Raw genomic sequence first — 27,964 nt, 5'->3', positions numbered from 1 at the left:
ATAAGATTGCACCATTAGTATTAGGAATATTTCTGTCTTGACTTTTAGTCAAGGACTCAAGGTGAAGGACAATACAACATGTAAAACACTTAAGTCTACAGAATGGAAATGAAAGTGGAGCCGTATTGGGAACAGTGGCAGTAATACATTGCATGAAGGCCAGACTTATGAATGTAACAAACATATATGTAACTTCCCCACCACAACAGAACTGGCCAAGCTAAACAACTGAGTTGGCTGTGTATATGATAATATTTTATCCTAATACATTAGGATCCAGGTCTTGTGGATATAATCAAACCTTTACTATAGCATGTGACAGTTCTCTTATTCTGGATGAGAATGCCCTTGCCATGTAGCTCTTATCCACAATGCCAGATCAAATAAATAAGCTTAAGAAGATAGAATTGTATGTGATCATCAACTAGAAAACCAACAGGCACAACCTAGATATCTTATTTAATAATATAAAATGGTAGAGTGACTAACCGGTCAGTAAGGATTACAGGTTTAAAAACAAATTGAAAGAAAGTAATAGGTTTTAAAGGGACTTTACTTGGATTAAAACCAACAAAGAACTTTGTGGCACCCTAAAGGCCAACAAGTTTACTTTGCCATGAGTTCTTGGATCATCATGGAGAGTTACAGGTTTTTAAACAGTTTCTGCTTTTTATAGAACGTGTGGACCATGTAGAGGTGAAGTAAGGATTGTGAGTAGTGAAACTATAGATTCAGGCTTATCTCAATATTTTGGTCTGTAGCTATCATGGCCTGAATCTTTTAAATCTGTTAACTTATTCTTTGAGTTCATTAAAAATTGGATTTTTGGATACAAAAAACTTCAGTCTATCCAGTCCAGTGTTAAAATACTTAGTGCTCACTCTTATGCATTCCCAGCAATGCCTAATCTGGACTTAAGAAAAAGATGGCATTTTGGTTTGATGTTTGCATGTGATAATATTTTTTTAAGAGGATAGACATTGGTCAGTGCATTATATGCATTTAGGAAAGTGATTTCCTGGCAAATACAAGCTTCTCATTGAAATAAAAATCCCCTTGCCATTGCCAAAATGGAATGTTTATAATATTAATTAAGTCATGTTAATATGGTTTCTATAATAGCAACTGATCCTAGTGGTGCTTTCTGAAAGTAGGAAAACACATTAAAGATATAGGTCTTTATTTGCACACTTTTCTAGAAACTATATAGCATTCCTCACATCTGCTTTTAAAATGTAAACATTAGTAATTCAGCTTCTGCTTCCTGTTAATACTGTCTTCAGCTGGAAGAAAAGTTCCTGGCTTTCCTAAGCATACAGAGCTTTCCCCGTGCAGAATTCATCAGGTGGAAAAAGAATCAGTATGAAGTTTTGAGAATGGGATGTCTGTGGGTGTGCACTGCAGGTCTTTTCTTACCTCATCCCTGATGCCTGTTGATTACAGTTGCTCACATTAGGAGCTCCTCTCTCTCTCTCTCTCTCTCTCTCTCTCTCTCTCTCTCTCTCTCTCTCTCTCTCTGTGTGTGTGTGTGTGTGTGTGTGTGTGAGAGAGAGAGAGAGAGAGAGAGAGAGAGAGAGAGAGAGAGAGAGAGAGAGAGAGAGAGAGAGAGACTGTATTTTAAAAACAAAATTCTTTGGTATGAGCTTCAGCAGGTTTCCAGGGAGGATGACTTGCAATTCGACCACTTGGAGTGATTGCAATAATTGCTTCTAGGCTGGGGCACTGAGGCAGAGGGAAGGCTATTAGGTAAAGAGTTATCGGCATGCATGCCAGTGAGGTTGCCCTGGCAGCTTTAATCATCGAATCATATGATCTAGAGCTAGAAAGAAAGGTCTTCGAAAAGGTAGAAAATGGATCAGAGGGATTGTGTGTGTGTGCGTCTTTTTGTATGTAGAGCAGGTGGAAAGGGCTGTAATTCTCCATACTTCAGCCACAGTTAAAAATAACAGGTAGATACACTGATAAATAGAAGAAAGGCTGCATTTCAAACAGGTTGCTTTGTGGTATCCGGATCCTCAGAGGGATTGAATTTGGTACTGGGGAGACCAGTAACAGATCATTCTTTGAATTAACTCTGTGTACGATATAGACTGATGTTGATAGAATTTGGTATTTCCACTCTGTGGAGAAAAGTGATGTGTGTATTGCCACCTGTTTTGTAATAAAGCTGAAGACCTTTGTTTGCTTGCTTGTTTGTTTGTTTGTTTGTTTTTTAGCAAAATATGTGGGATTGCTGTTCTAATTGAGGGAAATCCATCTGTGACACAGTGGTTTGGCTGGCTGCTCTGCTGCTGTTATGGTTTGAAGAACAACTTATCTACTTAAAACTTCAACTTGGAGTGGCACTTCAGGGTTGAATTGTACAGAATTTCTCAGAAGCGGTCCTTCAGAGTTGACTGCTCACCATCCATTTAAGAAGCAGAGCTGTGAGCATAAATATCATGACAGCTCAAGGCCCCAATCCTTAAATCCAGGATTAGAGATATTTCTTTTATTTTCGAAAATTTGAACATTTCTCTTTTTAAATCTGGCTATGGTTACTTTGTACAGATGGCAGTGCCTCTATGGTTTATTTTTAAATGCATGCCATGAATAAAATGCCTATACATGCACTTATGTTACGAACAATTAACTCAAAAAATAAAAGGAAAATGAAAAGATGATTATGTATGTCTGTAGAAAGCAATACAATTTACAGCTATTTACTAATCAGGTGATATACATAACAAGAAATAATCCAGCAACTGAATTTAACTTCCTGGAAATGTTAAAATATCTCTCCTTTGAAGGTCTTCAATAATAAGGTGAGGTGCTAAGGCTTAGAACAGGTTTGCCCAACTTGGTGCACTCCAGATGTTTTGGGTCCAGCGGGCATGGCCAACCATCAGGGATGCTGTGAGCTATCGTCTAAAATGTCCAGAGATCATCAGGTGAAAAAAGCTGACTCAGCAGGTCAAAGGTCTATATCTCAGTGCTCCAATTCTGTGCCAGGTAAAACTTGTAGTCTTCGGTCTGCATAAAAAGCATGCAGTAAGGTCAATGTGTGCATAGATCATACAGTAATGGTCTTATTTCTGCTTGTGCCAGTACACCAGTAAAAGGAAGATATTAATTTTGGGGAGCCCCAGTATTAGCAGAAGTGCAGCAAATCTTCAGGTGTTACAGGTGGGGCCAGAACATCACACGTGGAGTGTGTGTAGGTTGCTGCTGTACTAGTTAGCTGACTGTGGGGGAGAGAGGACACAAATATTTTTGAGAGAGGAATGGAATAGCTGACCTAGACTACTCACATTTGTTTTGTGTCTTGTGTTTACTTGTTTTGCAAATTCATCCACTGGCCATGAGGGAAAAGGGCAACCTCACTCGCTCATTCACTCTCTCGCTCTCTCCACATACACGCGCGCGCACACACACACACACACACATATATATATATAGAGAGAGAGAGCAATCTCCATTTCTCGCTCTCTCCATATATATATATATATATATATAGAGAGAGAGAGAGAGAGAGAGAGAGAGAGAGAGAGAGAGAGAGAGAGCGAGCGCAATCCCCATTTCCTGACCATGGGAAACCTGCTCATTATTTCCACTCCTTTTGACTGCATGAGTGTTCGCCAGCAGTGTCCACTGAGTTTCAAGTCTGCCCTTTACAGGCATCTTCGTTGACATAAGATTGGGCTTGTCGTGGGTTCTGCTTCTCTTTCCCCTGCTGCCAGCGCAGGCACAGAACCTGTGGATTTGGTAGCAGAACCTGCCTTGTCTCATTGTCCCTGGCTTGATTATATCTTTGTGTTCTATTGCATTTCACTGGAGTCTAAAAAAGTGCAATTGGTGTCATAATTTGGGGGTGGAGCGGGGTGGTGGTCTTTCACAAGTGGGCTCTTGCAGCTGTCTAATATAGAAACATAGAAATAGTCATAAGGGGTTGCCCAGGCCATCTAGTCTGACCCCTGGCTCTGCTCATGACTTGCCTACCATGTGCATGTCCAGCCTATCCTTGAACATGGTCAATGATGGGGCTTCAACCACCTCCTGTGGAAGCCCATGTTTTGCCCAATGTTTTGTATCAGATAATGTGTGCCCAGTTCTGAAGGACTGCGGGGAGGGGAATAATGCTAAGAGAATGGTGGGCTCCCATAGCACAAGTTGGAAGTACCAAAAATGGGTTGGATGGTGCCAAAGTGTGTGAAGAAGAGGCAATATCACCCCTTTGGCAACGGGACCCTCTCACTTAAGTGTTGAACTGACACATCTCAGTGCCCTTCACCTTTTCAACACTTCAGTCTTCAACACTTTTCTATATACAGACCTATTATATGATGGGGAAACTGGCCAAGCAAGAGTAGATTCATCGTTTAGCTGTAAGAGTGCATTTGCAAAAGACCAGTAATGAAAATCATGATAAAATTGCAACCCCAACAGCACACTTTTGAGGCTCCAATACTACTACTACTACTACTATATGCAAATCTGGAAAATGAGCGAGGATCCTTCCACGCCGTCAATTCAGCAGAGGCGGAAGGGCATCACTGGCCAGGGCACAAAAAGTGAGCAGTGTGGGCTTTTCTGTCAATCCTGGCAGCCCATGATAAAATCGATCTTCCATTACCTGTACCAAGCCATCAGTTTCCTGCATGACTTGTTCCCTCAAAATAAGCCACCTTGAGGAAAATGCTCTGGGTCCAGCTGACACAACAGCCCATAATGGTTGGCTGCCTATGATGAGTTAAAATGTCATGAAGACCCAGCCAAGGTGTTGTTGTGTAGTGTGCGAACTGCTTCCCTCAGGTTGGCTTGCTTTGAGCAACAACCCATGGCTTAGTGTGGATAGTGGTGGACCCATGATGGGTTCTCATGACATCCAATCCCAGGAAACCAATCCTGCCATGGTCCAGTGAAGCATCGAGCAAGCTGCTTAGCTCATCACATCCAGAGGGAGCTATGCTGGGGAAGACACGTTTAATACTGCTTGCTTTCTGATAAGTGCCATGAATAAGACAGAGAGAGAGGAAGAAGACCTACACTTCAAATCATCCCATCATCCAAATTGTACATGACTAAACCAAACTACTCAGCTCAGTCACTCATTCTGTTTGTGGCCATGTGCATAAGAGCCAGTTTAATTAATTAATGTCAGGGCTTTTCCATACTCTCTGTGGCTAGAGTCACTCTTCCCATTTTTTGTTTTTAAACATGCCACGAAAGCAGGCACCTCTAGCTATCTCTTTTCTTTGTGCGTCTGTGTGTGTATATACAGCTTTGGGAAGAAGTTCTTCATTAGATGCAAGGAACATGAATAATCTTTCTGGCATCCACTCTGCATGTTATAGTAATTGCGCTGGTGAGCCAAGCAATACTGGAGTCCAGAACACTGTTTTCATCTCCAAGGCTATGCTTTCGTTGCCACAGGCGAATGCCAGAGTTTGACATCTATTGCTGATGCACATACAAATGCTGACTTCGTATTGTTCCATGCTTACATAAGGAAGGTCTGCAAATGTCCTTCAATGCTGTAAAGCATTTTTATATAAGCTGTGTGTCATTTTAAATTACAATAAACCTTCCTATGAGGAAAGAATAAGGTGCCCTATTCCATTCAGTACAGCAGTGTACCTAGGAAGGGTACTGAAGGCGACTTCGTTTGTGTTTGGTTTGCTATTATACACAAAAGCAATATTTTTCTCAAAGAAAAACTCCCTTGTTCATAATTGGAACATGTACAAAACCAGTATGGTTTACTGTCTAGAATGCTGGTTATAAACTCTGGGTTCAAATCCCTGCTAAACCACAAACACTTCCAAGTGACTTTAGTCGCAATCTTTCAGCCTAAGATACTGCATTAAGTTATTGTGAGGATAAAACGGAAAACTATCTGGATACCGGCCTGTATAGCTGGAGGAGGGATGGGGATAAAAATGTGATAAATAAGAAAATTAGAATGAAAGGCTATAGCTCAAAGCTCTTATTGCTTGGCATTGCAGCTAGAGATCTTCAGATAACTGTATTGGCAGCATGTCAGCTGAGTTAGTTCTCTTTGCTTGTGGAAATAATGGGGTCTTTTATACATGATATCTTGTCAGGCTGTCTGTAGAGTGCACAGATGAAACTGCCCAGGCAGGTGGGCAGTCCCCACAGTGCAGCAATTGGCTGGCTCAGAGTATCCCCAAAGGTTCTGAAAATGCAGTAAGGCAGGTTGAGAACCTCAGGCCAGGAGGCCCAGTCCAGTTCTCCTGGGGTCCAGCTTGGCCTTCGAGTCTGCCGCAACTCTGTTCCCCAACCACCAATCTTCTGGCAATTTCCCAGTTTTTGTGTGGAGTCTCCCCCACATACATAATTTCTAACAGACTGAAATGTCTCTCCTAATGTCTCTCTGAGTTGCAATATGCTGGCATTTTTATTTTTTGGTGCTGCCCTTTTGCATTCACCTTTTCCCGCCACTTGAATAAGCCCCCAGATACTTATCCAAAATGGAATTTTACACTTTATCTGAATGGAGTTTTGCACCATTGTACTAAGGTGCTACTTTCCCCGCTTGCTGCTTCTTGTTTAACAGCTATGTATAGAGGGCAACAGAAAGGCATTCCAGGTTTAATCCTGTTTTGGTTATTCTGTGACCTAAAGAGCTCTCTCCCTCTCTCTCTCTCTCCCCCTCTCCCTCCCTCCCTCCCTCCCTCCCTCTCTCTCTCTCTCTCTCTGAGTGTGGTTTAGGGTCAATTTATTCAGGGCAGAGCTAGGAGAGAAGTTATGTAAATCACAACTCCCTCCTCCAGCTGTGCATCCAGTGGCCATGAGAAGGATGCCCACATGTCTACAAATTCTTCTCAGAATTTGTCCATGCGAGGGCACAAGGGAATTCTGGCTGCCTCAAGAGCCCTATTTGCATGGAGAAACTCTATGTGCATACAGGTGTCCAATATGGCGGAAAGGGCCAGCCTGCATACTCCCCCCAGCTCTTCCACATGTTTTTAATGTGCATTTGTGTGTGTGTGTGTAGACCTCCAACATTGGTTGGTTATTTGAACGCACATCTCAAATGTGTGCTGAAATGAGAATTCTCCACACACAGGCGCTCTTTTACAAAAGCTGACTTGATCAGCGGGTCTCAGTCTGATCAATGTGCAGTGTGCTGCATGCTGCGAATGCAAGCAGTGGTGTGCTTTTTTCCCTTATGTACTACTCGGGCTTCCCCCAGGCAACTGGCTGGCCACTGTGAGTAGAACACTGAACTCTAGACGCAGGCGTGCTCTGATCCAGAAGCAAGGCTCTTGAAATTACCAGCCTCTTCCCTACCCTGTTCTCAAGCCAAAGAAATTTTCGTGTTCATACTGACAGAAAAGCAAGGGCATTGGAAGGAGCTACCCCCTCAATTTATGAGGGATGCAAGTGGCTGTGTATGCAGAAATGTGGCTTCTCCTCAAGAGGCATTTTAAGAGGTAGATCTCTCCATAGCACCAGACCTGCTTCATGTAGGTGGGTAGACACACATGCATGCCTCACAAACCTGTTGCACTTCTAACATGTTTTGTATTGCTTCCAGCCAACATGGAAATATTGTGCAGGACAGACTTGACCATGTATGCCATTTTCGGTAGAAAGGCAGAGTACCAGTTGAATAAATGAATAAAGAAGCCTGGCTGGAGATGATGGAGGTTGTAGTCAAACACTTCTGAATCATGTTGGAGAAGGCTGGCCCATACAATGGTCTGGGGTCCTTTTCTTATTATTATTATAACCCAAGTTGCAGCTGGATAAAGTAATCTGGCCAGACAGTTATCCAAAGAGGGATGTGTGTTGCAGGAAAGCATCCATAATCTCTCTCTTTTCTCTGTAACAAGCAACTGCCTCTCTGTTGCTTTCCACTGCAGTTTTGCTGAAATAGAAACTCTGAATATAGCCCTACAAATAAGTTTGCTTCCTTGTCTAGAAGGCAAATGTGTTTAGAGCACCATGAGATTAGCAAAGCCTCTTTAGCCAAAGGGCATCACTCATCCTCCCTCAGAGCTGAGAAGTTTTTTTATCTGGGGCAAGAGCTTTGTTGTGTCAAGCACCATATAAAGCACATTAACAGATGTGGCTCATGCTTTAAGGACCTCTGTAATCATTCTCTCGGTCTCCCTCAGGTTCATTTGGTACCAGAAAAAACTTGGAAGAGGAAACAATGAATTTTAAACTTGATTTCTGAGGACCATTCAACCTCCTCAGAGGAGACATTTTTCAGGCAGATGTTTTGAGCTGTTGCTCCCTTCACTGTAGAATTTTGAAAGAGTGCTTCATATAACACAGTGCATTTGGAAGCAAAATACTTAGCAAGAATCCATTTGCTGTGGAATGTTAGTCCCCTGGCTTTGAAGAAGTCAAGACACAGGCCAACAGAAAAGCTTATAGGGGCTCACAGTTTCACTATGTACACATTTATACCTAGTGTTGTATTTTCCATTTTGATTCATTGTGTTATATATTATGTATGTTGGATTTTGGTGTACTGTTTTATTGTGTATTTAGAAATTGAATTGTATACCACCCATAGAGCCCAAAGAGCTATGGGGTAGGATAGAAATGTAAATTGAAGTGAGATGAAATAAAATTTATACCATCTAATGGTACTCGCTATCATCTTTATTTATATTCTAGATAATCTTTCTTACATATGAATTGAAGAACAGTAAGCCTCAAATCCTAGATCATCCTAAAAACACAGCATGTTATATAAGGTTTCTATTTTATTGGCAAAGGGGTCTGTTGTGTTCCATGGTGGCCCCAATGAGTAAGAGTATAATCCAGTAATTGTTGTTTTTTTATAAATGAAGTTGAACTTTTAAAATATCATTAAAATTCTTCTTCCTTGGGAAGTTCGTATGTTCATGCTCAGGAAGCATTTGCTCACTCTGAATTGACTTTTTTTGGTGACTTCACCCCACGGTAAAATCTGGCTGACTGTGTAATATTATGGTAGTGTCTTGCTCAGAAGGTAATTCCTAGTTGGCTGGGACTTTCCTTGCACAGATGGAGGAAGCACATCCCTCTGTTGGTTGGCTTCATCTGCCCTTAGAATAGCATCACCACATGGCCATCTCTTACAAGAAACATAATATCATTGCATCATACCAGTCCCAGACTGGCTGGCATGACCCATGTGATTAATAGGAAGAGCAATTTAAAATTGAAAAGGCACATAGGCAGCAGATAAGGAAACTCGTGAGAATGAACAAGATGGAAAAAAATGGCAATCCTTAATTTCAGGAAATATTGAACTTCAGTATTTTCTGTTTGCTTTATACCACCTCATTGTTATCTTGGTGAGCATTTGAAAATTCTTCCCTCTCTGCCTTTCTCTCTGAGAGCTACCCAGGGACAGTGAATAGTCACATGCGGAGATAGACAGATGCCTAAAATACCCTTGCAGCACAAGGGTACATGTTTACTCAAAAGAAGACCCACGGTATTCAATTATTTATTCAGTTATTTATTTATTTCATTATACTTCTATGCTGCACCATAACCTGAGGGTTCTCTGGGTGGCTTACAAGATGCTAAACAAGCATATAAAAATACAATCCATAAAATAGATAAAAACAATTAAAATAATAAAATATTATACGAGGTGATACAGAATAAAGGATAATAAAGGATCGTGCTCAAAACACAAACCAACTACAACAAAATAATTTATAATAAAATCAATCAGTTAGATAAATCCACAACAAAACACAAATTAAATTAGCCAAATGCCTGTCAGAACAAGAAATATTTACTTGGTGCCTAAAAGAAAGCAAGGTCGGCACCAGCTGTATGTGCCTGTGGAGCAAATTCCAAAGTCTGGGCACCACTCCTCCTAGCCTCGTATTCAGAGGAGGACTTCAGAAGATGATCTAAGGGGGCAGGTAGGCATGTATGGAGAGAAGTGTTCCCTCAGGTACCCTGGTGCCAAGCCTTTTATATATGCTCTGTGTGTCAATGACAACACTGAATTGGGTCCGGGCAGGAAGGGAGCCAATGCAGCTGATGGAGGACCAGTGTAATGTGTGCTTGACAGACGGTTCAACAGGGTTTACTCACAGAAACTGCATGTAAGATTTCAACCTCAAACATGGCATTTTCACATTAAGTTTGTCCACTGAAGAAATATGACTTAAAGTAAATGTGACTGCTAAGACACTGAAACCCTGTTGGAGTTAGTCCCTTGCAAAATTAATAACTCCCTACTCTTGTTTTCTCCCATTCCTTCTTTTGCTGTTATGAAGTGTGCAGCCAGGATGCTTTTATTCAGTTACATATGCAACATGAACAAGAAAAAGTAAGCCATCCCTGCATACCTATTTCCTTTCTCCCTGTCATTGGAAAAAATGAGTATACCATTGGATTTGGGTCCAGAATATCATGTCTTCTGTGAAACCAATTTTTAAAGAATTGTTGATGGCTTATAATAAACTAACAACTCCCAGATGTGCAATTTAAACTCAGCACATATTTGAGATGGAAGCAACCTGCATTTAGTGCATAGTGGACACTAATCTACTGCATATCCACTAGATTTAGGCTTATTCCTGTTTATTCAGTAACCAGACTGGGCTTGAATGATCATTGGCTTATAATATGTGAAGAATTTAGGTCAGAGGATTTGGCAGCATTATACTCTAAGAATATCAATGTTAGTGGGATAATAATTGATAGATAGAAATGCAATCCCTGTCTGAGTGTGCTGAACAGTTTCTATGGCTCTTATACTGGGCCCATGTGAAATGCCTAAGGCCAAAATCCTATGCACACTTAGCTAGAAGCAAATGCCAGTGAACTCAGTGGGTTTTCCTTAACAATCAACATGCATAGTGTTGTGCTGTAAAAGGACATTCGGTTGATAAAAAGTTTGTTGGATGGTTTAACAACAATTGAAAATAGCTGCACATAAGCCATCGAAAGATGTTTGCACAGATCAAGATTCCTTGTTTCTTCTGCCTTTATTGGAGGCCCAGAACAGTCATCATTAGAATTTGGCTCTTTCTTCATTTTCAGTTTTCTTGCACAACTGAAGGGGCAGTTGCTTGTGTGAGATACTTTCTACTTGTCCACATGGTGTTTCAGGTCATCATGTATGGAGGAAGCTGCTACATTAAAAAGCGTTCAAAAGGAATAATAATTGGGAGCTTTTAGGCTTGTTTTGAGGGGCTAATCCTATGCTAGTTAAGTAGAAAAAGGCCTACAACTCCTAGCAAGCCCCAGCCCCTAAACTTGCATGGAATGACAGTTTAATCATGGTATCCCTAAGTATCTGTTTCAGGATGCTTACTATGGCTGCTGATCTTTTCATTGATTGATTGTTGGTGTCTGTGCTACTTTTTAATGAGATGTTGGCATGAACACGTTTTACCTTTTAGTTTTGCTAGCCATCTTGAACCTTGGATAGGCCGATGAAAACTTAGCAATGTTCATCTATGATTGAGATTAGCAGAGGACTGTTTCCCCAAACAATTGAGAAATATTTCTGTTTAAGCTGAACTTAGTTCCAAGTCAAACTGGATCCTGTTGCACTTCTGATATTTATTGAACTTATTCTGAGATTGGAGCTTCCCAGATCCCTCCAACCTTGTGTCACCAGACTTCTGCCCAACCTCTCGTGAGTCACCATATTCCCTGTTTCTCACCTTGCAGGTATAGTGGGAGGTGGTGAAGAAAGGGTTTCCCTTTCCAAACAGTGTTTGGACACTGTTACTGCAGAAACCTCGGCATCAGTGGCTCCCGGTAATTTCCTAGGTCTACCAGCGTCCATGTAAATAGAGGAGAAAGGTGTTTAACTGGGAGTTATGGGATTTAGGAGTTACAATGCTTGCCTTGTATTTAATGCAAACATTACAAGCCCTCAAGGTTTATATTTGAACCATGGAAGTACACATTTTGGCAATACATCTACTAAGAACGCTCTAAATATTTCTTAACTAATAGAAATGGCTGGACAAATCCTATACGTCTGTTGTTGATGTTTGTTAACCCCGCTTTAATATTGGATGTGATTGATATTTTCATGGCAGAGTTCCACAGGTGTGAACATTATTGGATGTTTTAAAACTGTTTATTACAACTATTTATTTTTATGCCTATCTCAGTTCATTCAATGATTTCCTGTGGTGGCATTCAATTGAAATTTGTTTTTATTTTGGTAAAGATGCTATGCAATAATGGAATGTATTTTTCCTTCATTTCCAGAGAGGAACATTGACTTCTGATAAAGACCTATATCTTGACAACAGTTCCCTTGAAGAAGCATCAGGAATGTATCCAATTGATGATGATGATTATACTTCTGGATCAGGCTCAGGTAAGGCAGTACTTTGTAAGAAAAATTTTGTGGGGATCACACTACAAGCAAGAACAATCTTGGAAGTATTGTAGATCACAAGCTGAGAATGAGTCAGCTGGAACTTTTGAAATGGCTTCGAAAAAAGGCAAGGGCTATTTGGGCTGCATTCATGGAAATATCACTCCCATATCATACAAAGTATTAGTTGCCCTGTATCCAGCACTGGTGATCCTTCAGTTCTGAGCACCACAGTTCAACATAGATGCTGACAAACTGGAAAAAGTTCAGAGGAGAGTGACGAGGATCTGTTTTCCGGATCCCAGAATATAGGACACAGAATAATGGGCTCAAATCACCAGAGGACAGATTCCAGCTGAACATCAGGAAAAGCTTCCTGACTATTAGAGCAAAGCGATGATGGAACTAATTATCCAGGGAAGTGGTTGGCTTTCCCACACTGGAGGCATTCAAGATGCAGCTGGACAGCCATCTGTTGGGGATACTTTAACTTGGAGACCTGCACTGAGCAGTGGGCTGGACCTGATGGCCTTATGGACCCCTTCCAACTCTAGTGTCCTGCGATTCTATACATAATGTTTTCCCTGCCGCTCAGAGGTAAAGCACATGCTCTGCATGCAGAAGGTTCCAGGTTTAATTCCTGAAATCTGCAATTAGAAAAGAAAGGAAAACAACCAGGTGGCAAATACTGGGAGCAGGCCTTTACACAGCTCAAGAAGGGCCTGGGCCACTCTGTTTTTTAAGGCACTCCCAGTATATTAAAAAAATGAGGACATGTCAAAACATGAATTCAAGAGTAGTTATACTTCAATTGTTTACATGTAAGACATTAACGCATTAAACACAAGATACAGTGCAAAGATTTGTGATAAATGTTCCTTTTTTGTTTAACCTGCGCTTTTCTAGTTTTTTTCTGGGCAAATTCACTGATGACAGTGGAAAAATTTAGTACTGTTTTGCTATCAGCACTTATGTTAAGCACCACAAGGCAAGATGTCTTGCCCAACAGCTGAACAGTAGCAATTCTTGTCTTGCTTTAATACATTGTATTTGCATTGAACATGAGAGCCCCAGGCCAAATGTCCCTCAGCTCCGCCCCATGAGGCACTGAATGGGAGAGATCCTTGCTCAGTGTTTGGTAATCTCACTGCCTTCCTTATCCTGGGGAAAAAGAAGCCAGACTCTGGCAAGCAAGAAGAGGTCCAGGTTTTTTCTGAACCTGTGAGTCAAAAGGAAGCCAGTCCCTCCTCACAAGCCTCTGGCATCCCCTCTAACTTGGAGCTAGAGGCACATGGGCTGGGGTCTGCACCAAACTCCAAGCACTGGTGGTGCTCCCCACTTCTCCCTTCCAGCTTGGAGATAGTGGAGCCAGACAGAGGCACAAACGCTTCCTCTGTACCTGATGGACGCTCAATGGGCAGGCAGAGCAAGAAAATGCACTTATTGCATACAGAGACAGGGCAGAGACTGTCCTCTCCAGCACTAAAATTTTAGGGGTGGGGACTTTTTGGTCACCCCATCATCTTAGAGTCACAGAAGATTTATCCTGAGCCTCATGTTGCATTTCAGAGACAAAGCACAAAGTCAGGGTTAGGACTCTGCTCGTTGAAGGAATGGACCCCTGACAATAATGAATTTTTGGCTGGCCAAGAAAGCCAGCCTGCATCTCTTCACTCCACCTTTGCTGGAGAGCTGCTGTTGCTCAAAGAGCAGTCAGAGTAGTCAGTTCTGGACTAGATGGACAAATAATATGGCCTGCATTATGCAGCTTCCTGTATTCCTTACCTGGATATTCTCAACTGGCTTTTATAACGTGAATGCCTACTTAAATGGTGCCGCTTTTTCACATAAAATGCTTAGAACTTTTCTAAGCTAAAAAATGGGGTCAGTCTAATTTAGCAGGAGGCAGACTGCTACCCACTGAGCCCGGTATTCTTGATGTGAAGCAGCAGTGGGATTCTTTCCAAGCTCTACTTGAAGATGTTGGGGATCAAACCTGAGGTCTTCTGCATGCAAGCCACGTGCTTTATTACACAAAGCTACAACCTCTGCTCAAACATGTGACGCACCAAATTTAAGGGCATGGGGCTACATGGCGGCATAAGCTACATTTGGGTAATGAAAGCTGTATTCATGGGTGATGCTATATCACAGATCTATCATGGCCAAGAGCACTGGCACTAATTCACATATTCCAATTATAATTTTAGTTGAAGAGTGCAAAATGGTTACAAGCTAAGTAGTGGAGTGTGTGGCAGGATGCAATGAAACATTTTGTGCCTGCCTCCAATTTTGAAATAGTATGCTTTTTTCTATAGTGCCACAGTATTCCTGCACTTCTATAAAATGTTCCCTTTGAATAGGTTTCTGTTGTCTGAAGTTCAGACATGTGGTTTTCAATAGTACTGTTCTGTTAGGTTTATTACATAAATTGGAGAATAAGATAGGCAAGATATTTGGAGTTGGATAGGATCCTAATTGGATGTACCAGGTAGCTTGCTCCCCCAACTTTTCATCCTGTGGGATAAGTTGTATGCATCTGAACAGTGGAAAATTCAACTTAAAAAGCCAAATTCGAATTTAACCCATTGGAATTTAATCAGGTTGGTCACTATTGTTATGTGCTATCAGTTTGTCTCTGACTTACTGTGACCACATGAATGAAAGCTCTCCAAAATGTTCTTTCCATGATATCCCAACTTAGCTGCTCTAAATTCAAGGTTGTGGCCTCCTTGATGGAGACAAACCACCTCTTATTTGGTCCTTCTTTTCTTCTTCTGCTTTTGACTTTCGCTAGCATGCTTGTCTCCTTCAGGGAGTCTTACCTTCTCAAGATGTGTTCAAAGTAAGACAGCCTCAGTTTTGTCATTTCTCCTTCTAGGGAAAGTCCTGGCTTGATTTGATCTAGGGCCCACTTGTTTGTCTTTCTGTCATTCCATGGTATTTGCAAAGCTCTTAGCTCAAAACATTTATGCAGACAAAAGAAATTGTAGTGAATGCTTAAATGGCCATGTGAAGCAGTCACTGTATATGTGTGACACTATCAATTCCTTTTATAACTAAATATAATTTATCCTGAAATACGTTCATCCAGAAAACATTTAGAACTTGTTGATTAGCCTGTCAAAACCTGAGTGAGTAAAAGCTATTCTCCACAAATACCAGATTAAAGGCTTAAAGCATTCCTTTAGACTTCTGTCTGACATGTTTGAATGTTTCCCTATGAAAATAAATCCTTGTGTTTAGAAAACTGGCATATTGGGGAGAAGGGTCAAAGCCATCTGTCAGATCTGTTTTAAACAGAATGGCTGCCATAATCTTTGCTTACCCCTTGGGGTCATCATGTTTTATCAAATGTTAGCCCTTTTCAAAGTAGACCCACTGAAATGTATAGGAATCTTTTCTTCTAGATATAGTCACCAATTTGGATGGCTCAAAAAGTGTTATAATTCATTGAAGAGAAGGCTGTTAGTAGCTACTAGGCACGGTATCTAGTGGTTATCTGTAACCTTCAGTGTCGGAGGCATTGTGGCTTTGTATACCAACTGCTGCAGAATACAACCAAAATTACAAATACAAACCAAAATGTTTGTGGGTTTTCAATGGGGAACTGGTTACATGCTGTGTGAAAGAACGTTGGACCAAGTAGACCCTTCATATGTTCCAATTAGGATCAGTGCTGATAGAACCCGTATTCTATGTAACACTGAGGTTCAGGATCCAAAGAGCTACTTATGTTCCCCCAGTTAGTGTTTTAAAGTGGTCTTTCCTCCCCTGCCTCATATAATGTATTACAGTGAAAGCCTCACTTCATTTTAGAAGCAGTTTTAGCATTTGCTGAGTGCAATGGGGAGATAGGAAAGACTTCCTTTCAAAGGACAGACCTCTAGTTGAAGATGCTCTCCCTTGAAATATTGTCTAGCTTAAAAATAAAAAACCCTAGGAAGGAGAGCAGGGGCTTTGAAGTTATCCATCTGCAGTAAACACCAGAAGCTGGACTAGAACAGACTGTCATTCTCACTTTAGTGTGAAATATATTGCATTTATGTTTAAATGCTAATATTTATTCTAAATTGTCGTGTATGCATATGTTAGCATATGCACATTATATGCAAATCTGTATTTTCTCTCTCTCTCTTTGGTGATGCATTTTCTCTTTTTTAGCCATCCTGGGGGTGGTAGGGTGACTGTTTCAAGAAATTCAAAGCTAAAGCCCTCTCTGGCTTGTAGTGTATTAAAAAATAATTACTATGAATAGATTGCATGCCTAGAAAAGAAGTGGAGAAGTCAACTATTATATTTATTTATTTATTTATTAAAACATTTTTATGCCGCCCCATTCGCCGAAGCCTCGGGGCGGCTTACAACATAGATAAAACAAGTTAAAATCCATATAAAATAATCTTAATTAAAACTCACATTATAAAATAAGCCGCCCTGGCCAGATAAAATTCAATTGTATTTAGCATTTAAAATGTTGCTTAAATAAAAAGGTCTTAGCCTGGCGCCGAAAAACAAATAACGACGGCGCCAGGCGGACCTCTCTGGGGAGCGCATTCCATAACTTAGGCGCCACCGCTGAGAAAGCCCTTCTCCGAGTAGCCACCCTCCTAATTTCTCTCACGGAGGGCTCCCGGAGAAGGGCCTCTCCCGCCGATCTCAGGGGGCGACTGGGCAAATATGGATGTAAGCGCTCCTTCAGGTAACCAGGACCCAAGCCGTTTAGGGCTTTATAGGTCATTACCAACACCTTGAATTGGGCCCGGACTTCAATGGGGAGCCAGTGAAGCTGACGGAGAACTGGTGTCATGTGAACATAACGTCCAGTCCCCGTCAGCAGCCTGGCAGCTCTATTCTGAACCAATTGAAGTATCCGGACCGTCTTCAAGGGTAGCCCCACGTAGAGCGCGTTACAGAAGTCAAGACGGGAAGTCACCAGCGCATGAGTCACTGTTGCAAGGCAGTCGTACTCCAGGTAGGGGCGCAGCTGATGAATCAGCCGAAGCTGGAGGAAAGCGCTCCTCGCCGCTGTTGTCACCTGAGCTTCAAGTGAAAGCTCTGGGTCGAGGAGCACTCCCAAGCTGCGGACCTTGTCCCTAGGAGGGAGTGCAACCCCATTCAGGACAAGGTTCAGGTCACCTTCTCCGAAGCCCGAACCGCCAACCAACAGGACCTCCGTCTTGTCTGGATTGAGCTTCAGTTTATTGGCCCTCATCCAGCCCATTACCTCGGCCAGGCACCGGTTCAGTACAGCCACTGCCTCACCTGGATTGGTGGAAAACGAGAGGTAGAGCTGGGTATCATCAGCATACTGATGGGTCCGCAGCCCACACCTCCTGATGACCTCTCCCAGCGGTTTCATGTAGATATTGAACAGTAAAGGGGACAAAATGGAACCCTGCGGTACCCCATGGCAAAGCTGCCATGGCGCAGAGCCATAGTCCCCCAACACCACCTTCTGGAATCGGTCGTTGAGATAGGAGCGGAACCACCGCAAAGCGGTGCCTCCGACCCCCAATCCCGCCAGCCTATCCAGAAGGATACCATGGTCGATGGTATCGAAAGCCGCTGAGAGGTCCAGGAGAACCAACAGGGACGCACTCCCCCTGTCCTTCTCCCTGCACAGGTCATCGTACAGGGCGACCAAGGCAGATTCAGTACCGTACCCGGGTCTGAAGCCGGACTGAAATGGGTCCAGATAATCAGTTTCATCCAAGAGTGCTTGGAGTTGTCCCGCCACCACTCGCTCTAACACCTTGCCCAGAAACGGGATGTTGGCCACTGGTCTATAGTTAGCGGCCATCCCTGGATCCAGTGACGCCTTCTTCAGGACCGGTCGGACTACCGCCTCCTTTAAAGGAGCAGGCACCCGACCCTCCCTCAGAGAAGCGTTAACCACTTCCAAGATCCAGGTTCCAATCCCGTGCTTGGAATCCTTTATTAACCAAGACGGGCAAGGGTCCAAAAGGCAAGTGGTAGGACGTACTCGTCCAAGCACCTTGTCCACATCATCGGGCCGCAATAACTGAAATTCATCCAATAATTCTGGACCAGACGGTAGCGTTGGTGTCTCCCTTAAAACCTCTGAATCAATAGTGGAATCCAGCTCGTGACGAATCTGAGCGATTTTCTCCCTAAAATGCTCGGCAAAGTCGTCACAGCGGGCCTTTGAGGGTGGAATCAGCTCTTCCTTTGGCCCTGGGTGAACCAGGCCTTGCACCACTCGAAAGAGCTCCGCCGGACGGCATTGTGAGGAGGCAATGGAAGCGGAGAAGTGTCTCTTTTTCGCCGCCCTCACCGCCACAGCATAGGCCCGATAGTGGGCTCTTAAGTGTGTTCGGTCAGATTCATCACGTGATTTCCTCCACCTACGCTCTAGCCGTCTCCCAACCTGCTTCATTGCCCTCAATTCTGGAGTGTACCAAGGGGAAGAGCGGGCTCTGCCCGATGGGAGAGGACGCTTAGGAGCGATCGTGTCTACAGCCCTGGTCATCTCCCCATTCCACAGTTCAACCAGAGCCTCGACAGGAGCACCCGTCTTGTCAGCCGGAAACTCCCCCAGAGCCTTCAGGAATCCTTCTGGATCCATCCGGCTCCGGGGGCGGACCCACACAATCGGGTCTGCACCCTTGCAGAGGGAGATGTCGCTCTCGAGCACAAACCTCACTAGGAAGTGATCTGACCATGACAGGGGAGTCAAGCATAAATTCCTCACCCTCAGACCACCCTCTTCCTGCCCCGTCGAGAAAACCAGGTCCAGAGTGTGTCCACGTTCATGGGTCGGGCAGGTGACATGTTGAGACAGCCCCATGGCCGTCATGGAAGCCATGAAGTCCTGAGCCGCCCCGGTCAAACTAGCCTCGGCATGGATATTGAAGTCCCCCAGGACCAGCATCCTGGGGGTCCTCAACACCAGGTCCGAGACCGTTTCCGTCAGCTCAGGCAGGGAGACTGTTGGGCAGAAGGGTGCACGGTACACCAACAGAATCCCCAATCTGTCTCGGTCGCCCAACACCAAGTAGAGACACTCCAGCCCTGGTCTCGAAGGGACAGGAAGTCCCGTGAGAGTGATGGAGGCCCGGTAAACCAAAGCGACCCCCCCTCCCCTCCCCTCCGGCCGTGAACAGTGCTGGACCATATACCCGGGCGGGCACAATTGAGAGAGGGCAACATCCCCCCCCTCTCCCGCCCAGGTCTCCGTTATACAGGCCAGGTCGGCCCCCTCATCCACAATCAAGTCATGGATGAGGGCAGATTTGTTATTGGCCGACCTGGCATTAAACAACAGCACCGTCAGGCCCGAGGGGCGACTGACAAGACTCCCTGGCACCTTCTGGCTGGGAGCAAAACCAGAAGTAGGGACAGGTGTCAGCCATCTGTCCCTCCTTCTTCTATGCAGACACGTTAAGCCCCCACCGCTATTACGTCCATTGCCCATCACCACACCAATGGCGGCGCCAGTGCGCTCCCCAGGAAACTCAGGCGGCAACATGGCCAGGGACGACTCCATAAAAACAAGTTAAAACACTTTAAAATTATAAAACATTTAAAATTGGCCGTTCAACAGAAGGGACTGCCACAACAAAAGAGCAAGTCCCCTGGCCAGCCTAGCCCCCCCCCCGAACAGCCCCCCCAAACGGCGGCAAACCGCCCTTTGGCCGACGCCCTTTGGCCGCCGGCCCCGGCCGCTGCTGGTGCTTTGTAGCCGCGGGCCGCCCGACGCCCCACCCCGTCCGGGCACGCCTGCCACGTGTGCAGGGGCGTGGCAGGGCAGTCAGGTAGCGGCGGAGTCGGCGGCGCGGCGCGGTCTTTGCGTGGTCTTCGGGCGCGTGCGCGGCGCGGTCTTTGGGCGCGGTGCGGTTCTCGGGCGCGGGCGCGGTCTCCTGCCAGGTGTTGTTCCTCCCGCCGGCACTCCCCCCTGCAGCACTTTGTAGCCGCCGGCCACCCGACGCCCCACCCCGTCCGGGCACACCTGCCACGTGTGCAGGGGCGTGGCAGGGCAGTCAGGTAGCGGCGGAGTCGGCGGCGCGGCGCAGTCTTCGCGCGGTCTTCGGGCGCGTGCGCGGCGCGGTCTTTGGGCGCGTGCGCGGCGCGGTCTTTGGGCGCGGTGCGGTTCTCGGGCGCGGGCGCGGTCTCCTGCCAGGTGTTGTTCCTTCCTCATTATAGGTACTGAAAATGACAGGGAACAAACCTAAGGAACAAACAGACTTTTTTGTGGTCTGTCTTTCTATTTATTTCAAAAACCATCTTGCTTTTCTCCATAAAATAAACCAAAACGAACGTCCTAAAAATCATGAAATACATAAAACACACTGAGACTTTTCAAGTCACAATAAAAGTAATTCAAATTACTAAAATCAATTCCATGCATTAAACCAAGATAAAAAAAATCTAGTAGAAAAGAAAGAATCAGAAATTTAGCACACATTAAAAGCTTCATGAGAAAAAGGAATACCTTAGTTGGTTGGCAGATTTGACTAAGAGATGATGCATCTGTGACCCTCGCATCTGACAGGGAGAGGGAGGCATGCTTTGATCGATTCAGCTGGTTTTGACTTTGCATTTTAGGCAGCATCTTTAGTACACTCTTTAGCCCTGTAAGAAGACAAATCATATGAAATGAAGAAAGCTTCCTAGAAGAGGAATTTGGCTGGTTATTGAAACAAATTTAACCCAGCAGATCTACATGGTTTTGGCATGCACTACGTGATTTGCAGAAAGAATGGCTAGTGGATGCTTCAAAAAGGATGCCTCCATTCCATTTCATAGCAGTTAGATCATGTATACCTTCATCCATCTCTACCTTCCCGTGTGCTCTGATCATCAGGTTAAATTCTGGTTTAGAGGTGAAAACCTCAAGAGTTAAAACTGTCTACTGCCTCGAGCAGGGCCTTTTAGTAGTGGTGCCCACTCTCTCTAGAATTTATAACTTGCTTATGGTTTTTTGAAAGATGCCAGAAGCTTTTCAGGTTTGGGATAGCATTAGAGGGATTGACTGACACACCTGGTTTTATCAGTATACACTGCACTGACAGGTGTGGGTAGACCTGGGTTCCGAACTTCATTTGGCCTTGGGTGACTTTGGCATCTCTTTGTTTCATCATAATCCACTTTATACTGTTGCTGTGATGGTAAAATGAGGTGCAGAGAGATAACTACAGGTATCTTCTTGTACAGCCTTGCATAATATTCTTGTACAATAAAAGTCAAAGTATTAAATACTAGCATTTCTGTTTTGACACTGATGTCGGTGGTTTCTTAGGTATTTACTATAAACAGTCATAAAATAAGACTGTACAGAAATCTTACACATAAAATTGAGCAGGACAAATGTGTGCAAATGCATCTCCATGAATACTCTTCCTATTCTTTAGGAGCTGAAGAAGAAGACGAAGAAGAAGAAAACACAGTGATAGTGACAACGTCTAGAATCCTCCCAAAGATGCCGCCAACTAGTGATGCTCCTAGAACTGAGAGAACTACACTGAAAACACAGACTAAGGTAGCTACACAAACAAAGGTGTGTCTGAGAGGTGATGGGGGTTTGGTTGTTTAAATTGCAGTGTTATAATATAACCTTAGATGCCATTTGGTGTATGCTTTAAGAGGATTTACTAGATTTACTGCAAAGCTGTGGATTAACCATAAAGACAACTCTCTCTGATATTATAGCAGTCGATTAAGAGAAATGTAAAGCTTTAGCCTCTTATTTTGAAACCAGCAAACACCTATATGATACCAAACAGAACTCTCTTGATAGGATGTCACTGTCCACAGCAATAAACAGATGTGTTTCCTGTTCTTTGTATCTACATTCCTGAGAGCTCTACTGGCAGAAGCAAAAGTTGAGGGAAAGCAATAGGAAGATAAATAGAATTCAGTTTAAAAATAGCCATTTAAAAATGGGTATTCTGCATTAACTGTGAGAGGTTCCCCATATTTTATCCTGCCACACTGCAGTGTTCTAGTTTCCAGTTCAACATGCCTCCAGGAAACAGTGCAATGCTATGGACCTAGTGACAAATGCAGGATCTCCAGTGCTGTCTTTATGGAAGGTGGTGACAGGGAAGGTGATTTTAGCAGTGAAGCAGTGGGCAAAAGCACTGGGTACTTTCTCCATCAGTTACTTTCCCCCTGAACCCTATATGACTGTTCACAAGCATGCCTAACCTGATCACAGAGCTGTAGCAATATCATGGTACTTTAAGGAGCTGAGGGTTATGAAAAGCACCATACTCATCACATTGCCTTTATATCCCATCTTTCTTCCTCTTGCTTCCTCTGCTCACAACCAGAGCAGAAGTGGCAAAACAAAACAAAACTCATGAGCATAACTGAACAGAGCTGAGAAACCATCTTAGGGCCTGCTCTGAGGCAGCAAAGTATTCTTACTTCTCTACTATGAATGCATCTGTGATATGTCAGCAGAGTTTGAATGGCGAACAGCCGTTTCTGTAGGCCCAGGGGATCAGACAGAACCTTCAGATGCTCAATGCAACCAATCTAGAGTACTTCTGCAGTCAATTTTTCTCATTTGTTCTGACTTTGAGGCCGTCATTTTGACAGAGTCAGAGATGAAGAATCTAGTCATACTGTTTTGGACAGGTTTCCACTTGTGCAGCCTGATGATGTGGACAAGTTACTTGGAGGTCTGAGACATACCACCTGTTCTTTGGATTCATTCCATTCCTGGCTATTAAAATCTGCCAGGAATAAGCTTACCATCTGCACTTCAGAGGAGACTAATGCCTCTTTGTTGTAGGGTGTGGTTCTCAGTTCTCTAAAACTGAGAACCACAGTGAAAGCCTTCTAAAATGAACAATTTAGATATCTTGATTTTGGATAACAGTCACACTGTATTTAATGTAGCATTTTGGGATAACATATTGAAAAATGATGGTTTCTCAGCTCGTGGTAGTCTTATTATAACAGATTGTTATTTGGATCTGTTTGGATCTGACCAGTTTGAGACAGAAACAGCTTTGGTTAACCTGATGGATGACATACACCAAGAAATGCACAGGTTGTGTGTATTGGGGGGCGGGGGGGGCGGGCGGGAGCAGCCCTATTCATTTTCTTGGACCTCCCAACAGCTTTCAGTATGATCAGCCATGGCATCCTTCTGGATTGCTTAGCTGTCTGTGGGTCAGTGTTAGAGCGGCTCCAGTCATTTCTGTATGGACGTGCTCAGAAGCTTGCAATGGGAAACTCCTGTTCTGCCCTATGACCAGTGGCCCTTGGGGTGCCTCAGGGTTCTCAGTTGTCCCCCATGCTTTTCAGCTTCTACTGGAAGGTACTAGAAGACGTTATCCTGAGGTGTAAGCTAAATTGTTATCAATATGCAGATGATACACAGTTGGTCCAATTAATACCAGGGTGGCTTGGTAACTCCTACATTGGGGTGGGGTGGGGGCTTTATTCATCGCAGCCTTCATTTTGAGTTTACAAGAGCTATCCATGATGTTCCATGGGTAGTGAACCTATGATGGGGAGTTCATAGGAAACTTAATTTTAAAGATTTTATGCATATCTGCATGTATCAGTTTTCAAAATTTTGTGTTATTTTGCAAGTCCATCACATATGATAGAACGTCCCATCTACCTTGTTACATTTCCAACATTTTCCATTATAATTCTTATCTATTTTTCCAATATCTTTTGGACTAACGTACCACCGATAAAATATCTTATACCAATTTTTTCTTAATGTTTGACTAGCAGTTAATTTAATATCTTTTTTCCAGAGAGCTTCCCATTGACCCGTTGATATTTCTTCACCAAGATTCTGATTCCAGATTGTCATGAATTTCTTATCATGATGGCTTTCAGTATCATAGTGTAATAATTTGTAAAGTCTTCCCAATCAATGATCATTCTACTATATAATCAACTTTTCAAAATCTGTCAGCTCTCTTAAGAGGCCTTCTACTGGTTGCATTTTCCCCTTCAGTCTTGAAATCAATTGATGATAAACAAGCCACTGTATATTTTTCCCTTAATCTTTCAGTTGTTGCCAAGATTTAATTCATCCTGGTTGGTCAATAACATCTTGATATGTTATTTCTCCTTGAGTGTTTTCCATATGCTTCAATTGGAGACATCAGAGGAGAGAGTTTGGAGGACTCTTTCCCCTCCAGTACTCTAATCTCTAGTCCACATTTTTCCTATTTGCATGGAGTAAGCAGCAATCATAAACATGTATGATAATCAAGCATGAGGCAAGTTGAAGGCCGTGTTTGAAGAATCCAGGATGCCCTGAGCATTGCTTATTTGGTCATTCCTAGACTTTCCAGGATTTCAGGCAGAGATTTCAGACAGAGCCCAGAAATGGCAGGGCTGAACCTGAAATCTTTTTCAGGTAAAGCATGTGCTGTACCACATGTTTGGGTTACAAGATTTAAGAGAATTTAAGCTGAACTACATACATAACAACATCGAACAGGCAATTTTGAGAGAGGTTTCCAGGGGTTCCCAAAGACTTTTCATAAAGGATTCCAAATAGGCATAACATTCTGAAATATTATTATAGAATTCAAAGAAAAAGTCATAGTTGATGTTAGTACATTCAGAATGTTGCCTGTTTGTCTGAACTAACCTGGTACTGTTGTTTTCCTACTCCTTTTGCTACAGTCCCCTGAAGAGATTGATAAAAAGAAGATACTCAAGCCTGATGCTGAAAACAAAAACACTAAGAATGAACCAGGTGAAGATACGGACGTATTCACTCAAAAGCACTCAGAAAACCTTTTTCAGAGAACAGAAGTACTGGCAGGTGAGTGTCACAACTCAGGAGCCACACGGCTTCACAAGAAACCAAAAAAGGGTGGTACAGGTTTTATTTTGAACTCTCAAGGCTCTTTTTCATATGCTTGTATCTATGCAGTCCATTGCTTTACGAGTAGAGTACTATTTGCTTTTACTCTCTAGCTGTGAAACATAAGCAAATCCCCCCCTGCCTTTTGCTTTCTTTTTCTTTTTTGGGTGGGTGGAGTGGGGTGGGGGTCACCCAGAACATCAGGGCAGGCTTTTAAGCACTTTCCTTTTTAGTGCCCTTTCCCTTTCAATATGGCCTGTTCTTTCCCTATACCATGATCATATTAACACCTCAGCTGTTAGAGAAATAATATAGGAAAAAATCTGTTACTATTCTGTTAAAGAAATGATATAGGGGAAAAATCAAGGCCATTTTCTGCTATTGTGAGCTGGCTGCCAAGAGAAGGAAAATCATAAGGATAGATCCAAAAGACATACTTCATATTGTGCATTATTTGTCCCTAAAGGAAGGCAAGGTGGAGTCTTGAATTTAAAAAACAGGCACTTGGAACCTTGCGTGGAAGACAGGTGACAATGCCAATGCAAAGTCTTGGAGAAGAGGGAATAGCTAGTCACAGCAGCAAAAAGAAAGGACTTTGCCAAGGGCCAACATGCATTTGCCAGAAGTCAGAAGAACGGAGGTCATGACAGAAGGGATTAAAAGTATTAAAAGTAAAGCTTTGTCTAGCCTTAAAGAACAGGTTGTAAATCTCTTTCCAGAAAACTGTGTTCTTACTGGTTCCCCCTACTCCTTTAAATTGGTTAATTTTTTAATCTCGGTTTCTCGTAAGACTAGCTAGTATTGATATAATCTGGATTTAGATTTTAAAACTAAAAGACACCATGTGCTTATTTTGCTATACCATTTTGAGCCATTAGAAACCAAAAACTATTTGGGGGGTTTTCTGCTCAGAGGACCAAATTGGAGGCCATCCATGTCCCTTGGTGTGTGTGGTGAAACTTCTGTTCTCTTTCTTTTACAGCTGTTATTGCTGGTGGTGTTATTGGATTTCTCTTTGCAATCTTCCTTATTTTGCTTTTGGTATATCGCATGAGGAAGAAGGATGAAGGCAGCTATGACCTCGGGGAACGTAAACCATCCAGTGCTGCATACCAGAAGGCACCTACTAAAGAGTTTTATGCATAAAACTCTTAACTTAAGTGTCTCTATTTAAGAGATCACTGAACTTTTTAAATAAAGCTTTTTTTTGGCATAGAATAATGAAGAACCTTTTTTTTTCATTAAAGAGCCTTTATGGCACCTTTATGATTAAAAAAAACCCATTGTATTTAAAACTTTTCATGTATTCCTTTTAAGAAAATGTAAAGTAAAATCTTAACATTTTGCAGTGTTCTGTGAATAACAGTGGCAAAATATTATTTTAAATAGCCATTGATGTTCACTGAATCATTTTAAAACTTTATGCATAAATGAAATTGTTTTATCCTATGATTCAATGGAAGTTGTTTAATTTTTGTCAGCATGTCTGATCTTACAAGTTAGTTTTTATTTCATTAATTTATCTGTTTCCAAAAATAAAATAAATGCCTTTTTGTAGTTGTCATGGTGCAATTTGTCTTCGGATAACTCAGATAATGGTAACTCTTAGTGTAAATGTATTTTTTCAGCTATCTAAACTTTAACCTCCACTTTGTATAAATTTTACTGTCAAAAGATCCATTTTACACCTTGCTTTGTTTCTCAATGTTCCTGTAGCTTCATTGAAAATTACAGCAGCAAATTAATGTGTAAAATTGTACTATTACAGCAAACTATGTAGTCGTACCCTTACAAAACAAATCTTCTTTATGGGAGGTTTTGTAGTAAGCTACTGACAAGCCTACACAAACCCAAAGACTTAACAGTATTTCAAGAACTTGCTGCAAATTTCTATGGCCACTATTTTTTAATTTCTTGCAATTTGAAGGTACGAATAGGAATTCAAGAAGAATTTCCTTTTTTTTTTTTTTTTGTTCTTAAAAATGCATTTAAGTTGTAAACGTCTTTTAAAGCCTTTGAAGTGCCTATGATTCTACGTAACTTGTTGCAGACTGGTGTTAATGAGTATATAAGAGTAAAAAAAAAGAAAATGTTGGTATTTTATAAGCACAGACAATTCTAATGGTAACTTTTGTAGTCTTACATGGATAGACAAAAATTGTAATTTGGGAACATAAACACTACTGAATAAATCATGTGGCCTAATACTGAAGCACTTTATTGTGGAGTTTATTTTCTGTTCCCTTTTACATAATCACAACCTTGGTCATAATGTCAAAGAATGCACCTATTACATGAGAAAGAGATTTGTTGGAAACAGATTCTGAAAGGTTGCTCACTAGTTTCCCAATAGAAATAACAGTATTTGCAAGGGTGAAGTGCCTACAGATGTTAAATCAGTAACACTAGAGTAGTCTTAAGTACTAATTGAAATGTGCCACTTCTGTACAATTCAAATCTCATAAATTTAATGTTTTGATACACTCTGTGCTTTAAATGTTTTTCCCATTCTGTGCCCTTGAACAGTTACATGGAGTTGCTAAATAGCTTGATGAGAAGAGATGGCATTATTATATAATAAATTTTCTCTGATGAATATTAAGAATAGGTCTAATGTGGGCAGAAGCATATGTTTGGTGTCTATTGGCATCCTATTATTGGCATCCTATTGTAGGAATCCTAGCCACCATTTCTCCAAAGGAAAGTGTGTTCTGAGAGGGCAGAAGCAGCATGTGGTGGGGTGTTTAACTGTTTTGATATGGCAAAGAGGTGTCCATAAACTCAGTGGGGAAGAAATGCATGGGATGAGTTCAGTGCCCCTTTTTTTTGACCACCAT

At 42.5% G+C, this 27,964-nt stretch overlaps 1 protein-coding gene across 2 annotated transcripts in view; it reads left to right on the top strand.

Moving 5' to 3' along the window:
• Positions 1–27,339, top strand: part of SDC2 (syndecan 2) — an 82,194-nt gene extending 54,855 nt beyond the window's left edge. The window contains exons 2-5 of one of the 2 annotated variants that reach the window (XM_044424144.1): positions 12,202–12,313; positions 21,688–21,815; positions 24,944–25,085; positions 26,110–27,339. In XM_044424144.1, coding sequence (XP_044280079.1) covers positions 12,202–12,313; positions 21,688–21,815; positions 24,944–25,085; positions 26,110–26,273 — 546 coding nt within the window. In that variant the 3' untranslated portion in view covers positions 26,274–27,339. Of the gene's footprint in view, positions 1–12,201; positions 12,314–21,687; positions 21,834–24,943; positions 25,086–26,109 lie in introns of both variants that reach the window. The other variant, XM_044424143.1, reaches the window with a different exon arrangement.
• Positions 27,340–27,964: the final 625 nt, after the last annotated feature.

Source organism: Varanus komodoensis, unplaced genomic scaffold, assembly GCF_004798865.1.
Source record: "Varanus komodoensis strain SLA01 unplaced genomic scaffold, ASM479886v1 scaffold14_1, whole genome shotgun sequence".
Taxonomy (NCBI): Eukaryota; Metazoa; Chordata; class Lepidosauria; order Squamata; family Varanidae; genus Varanus; species Varanus komodoensis.
Note: the sequence above shows the minus strand (reverse complement) of the source record. Positions and strands in the feature narration are given on the sequence as shown.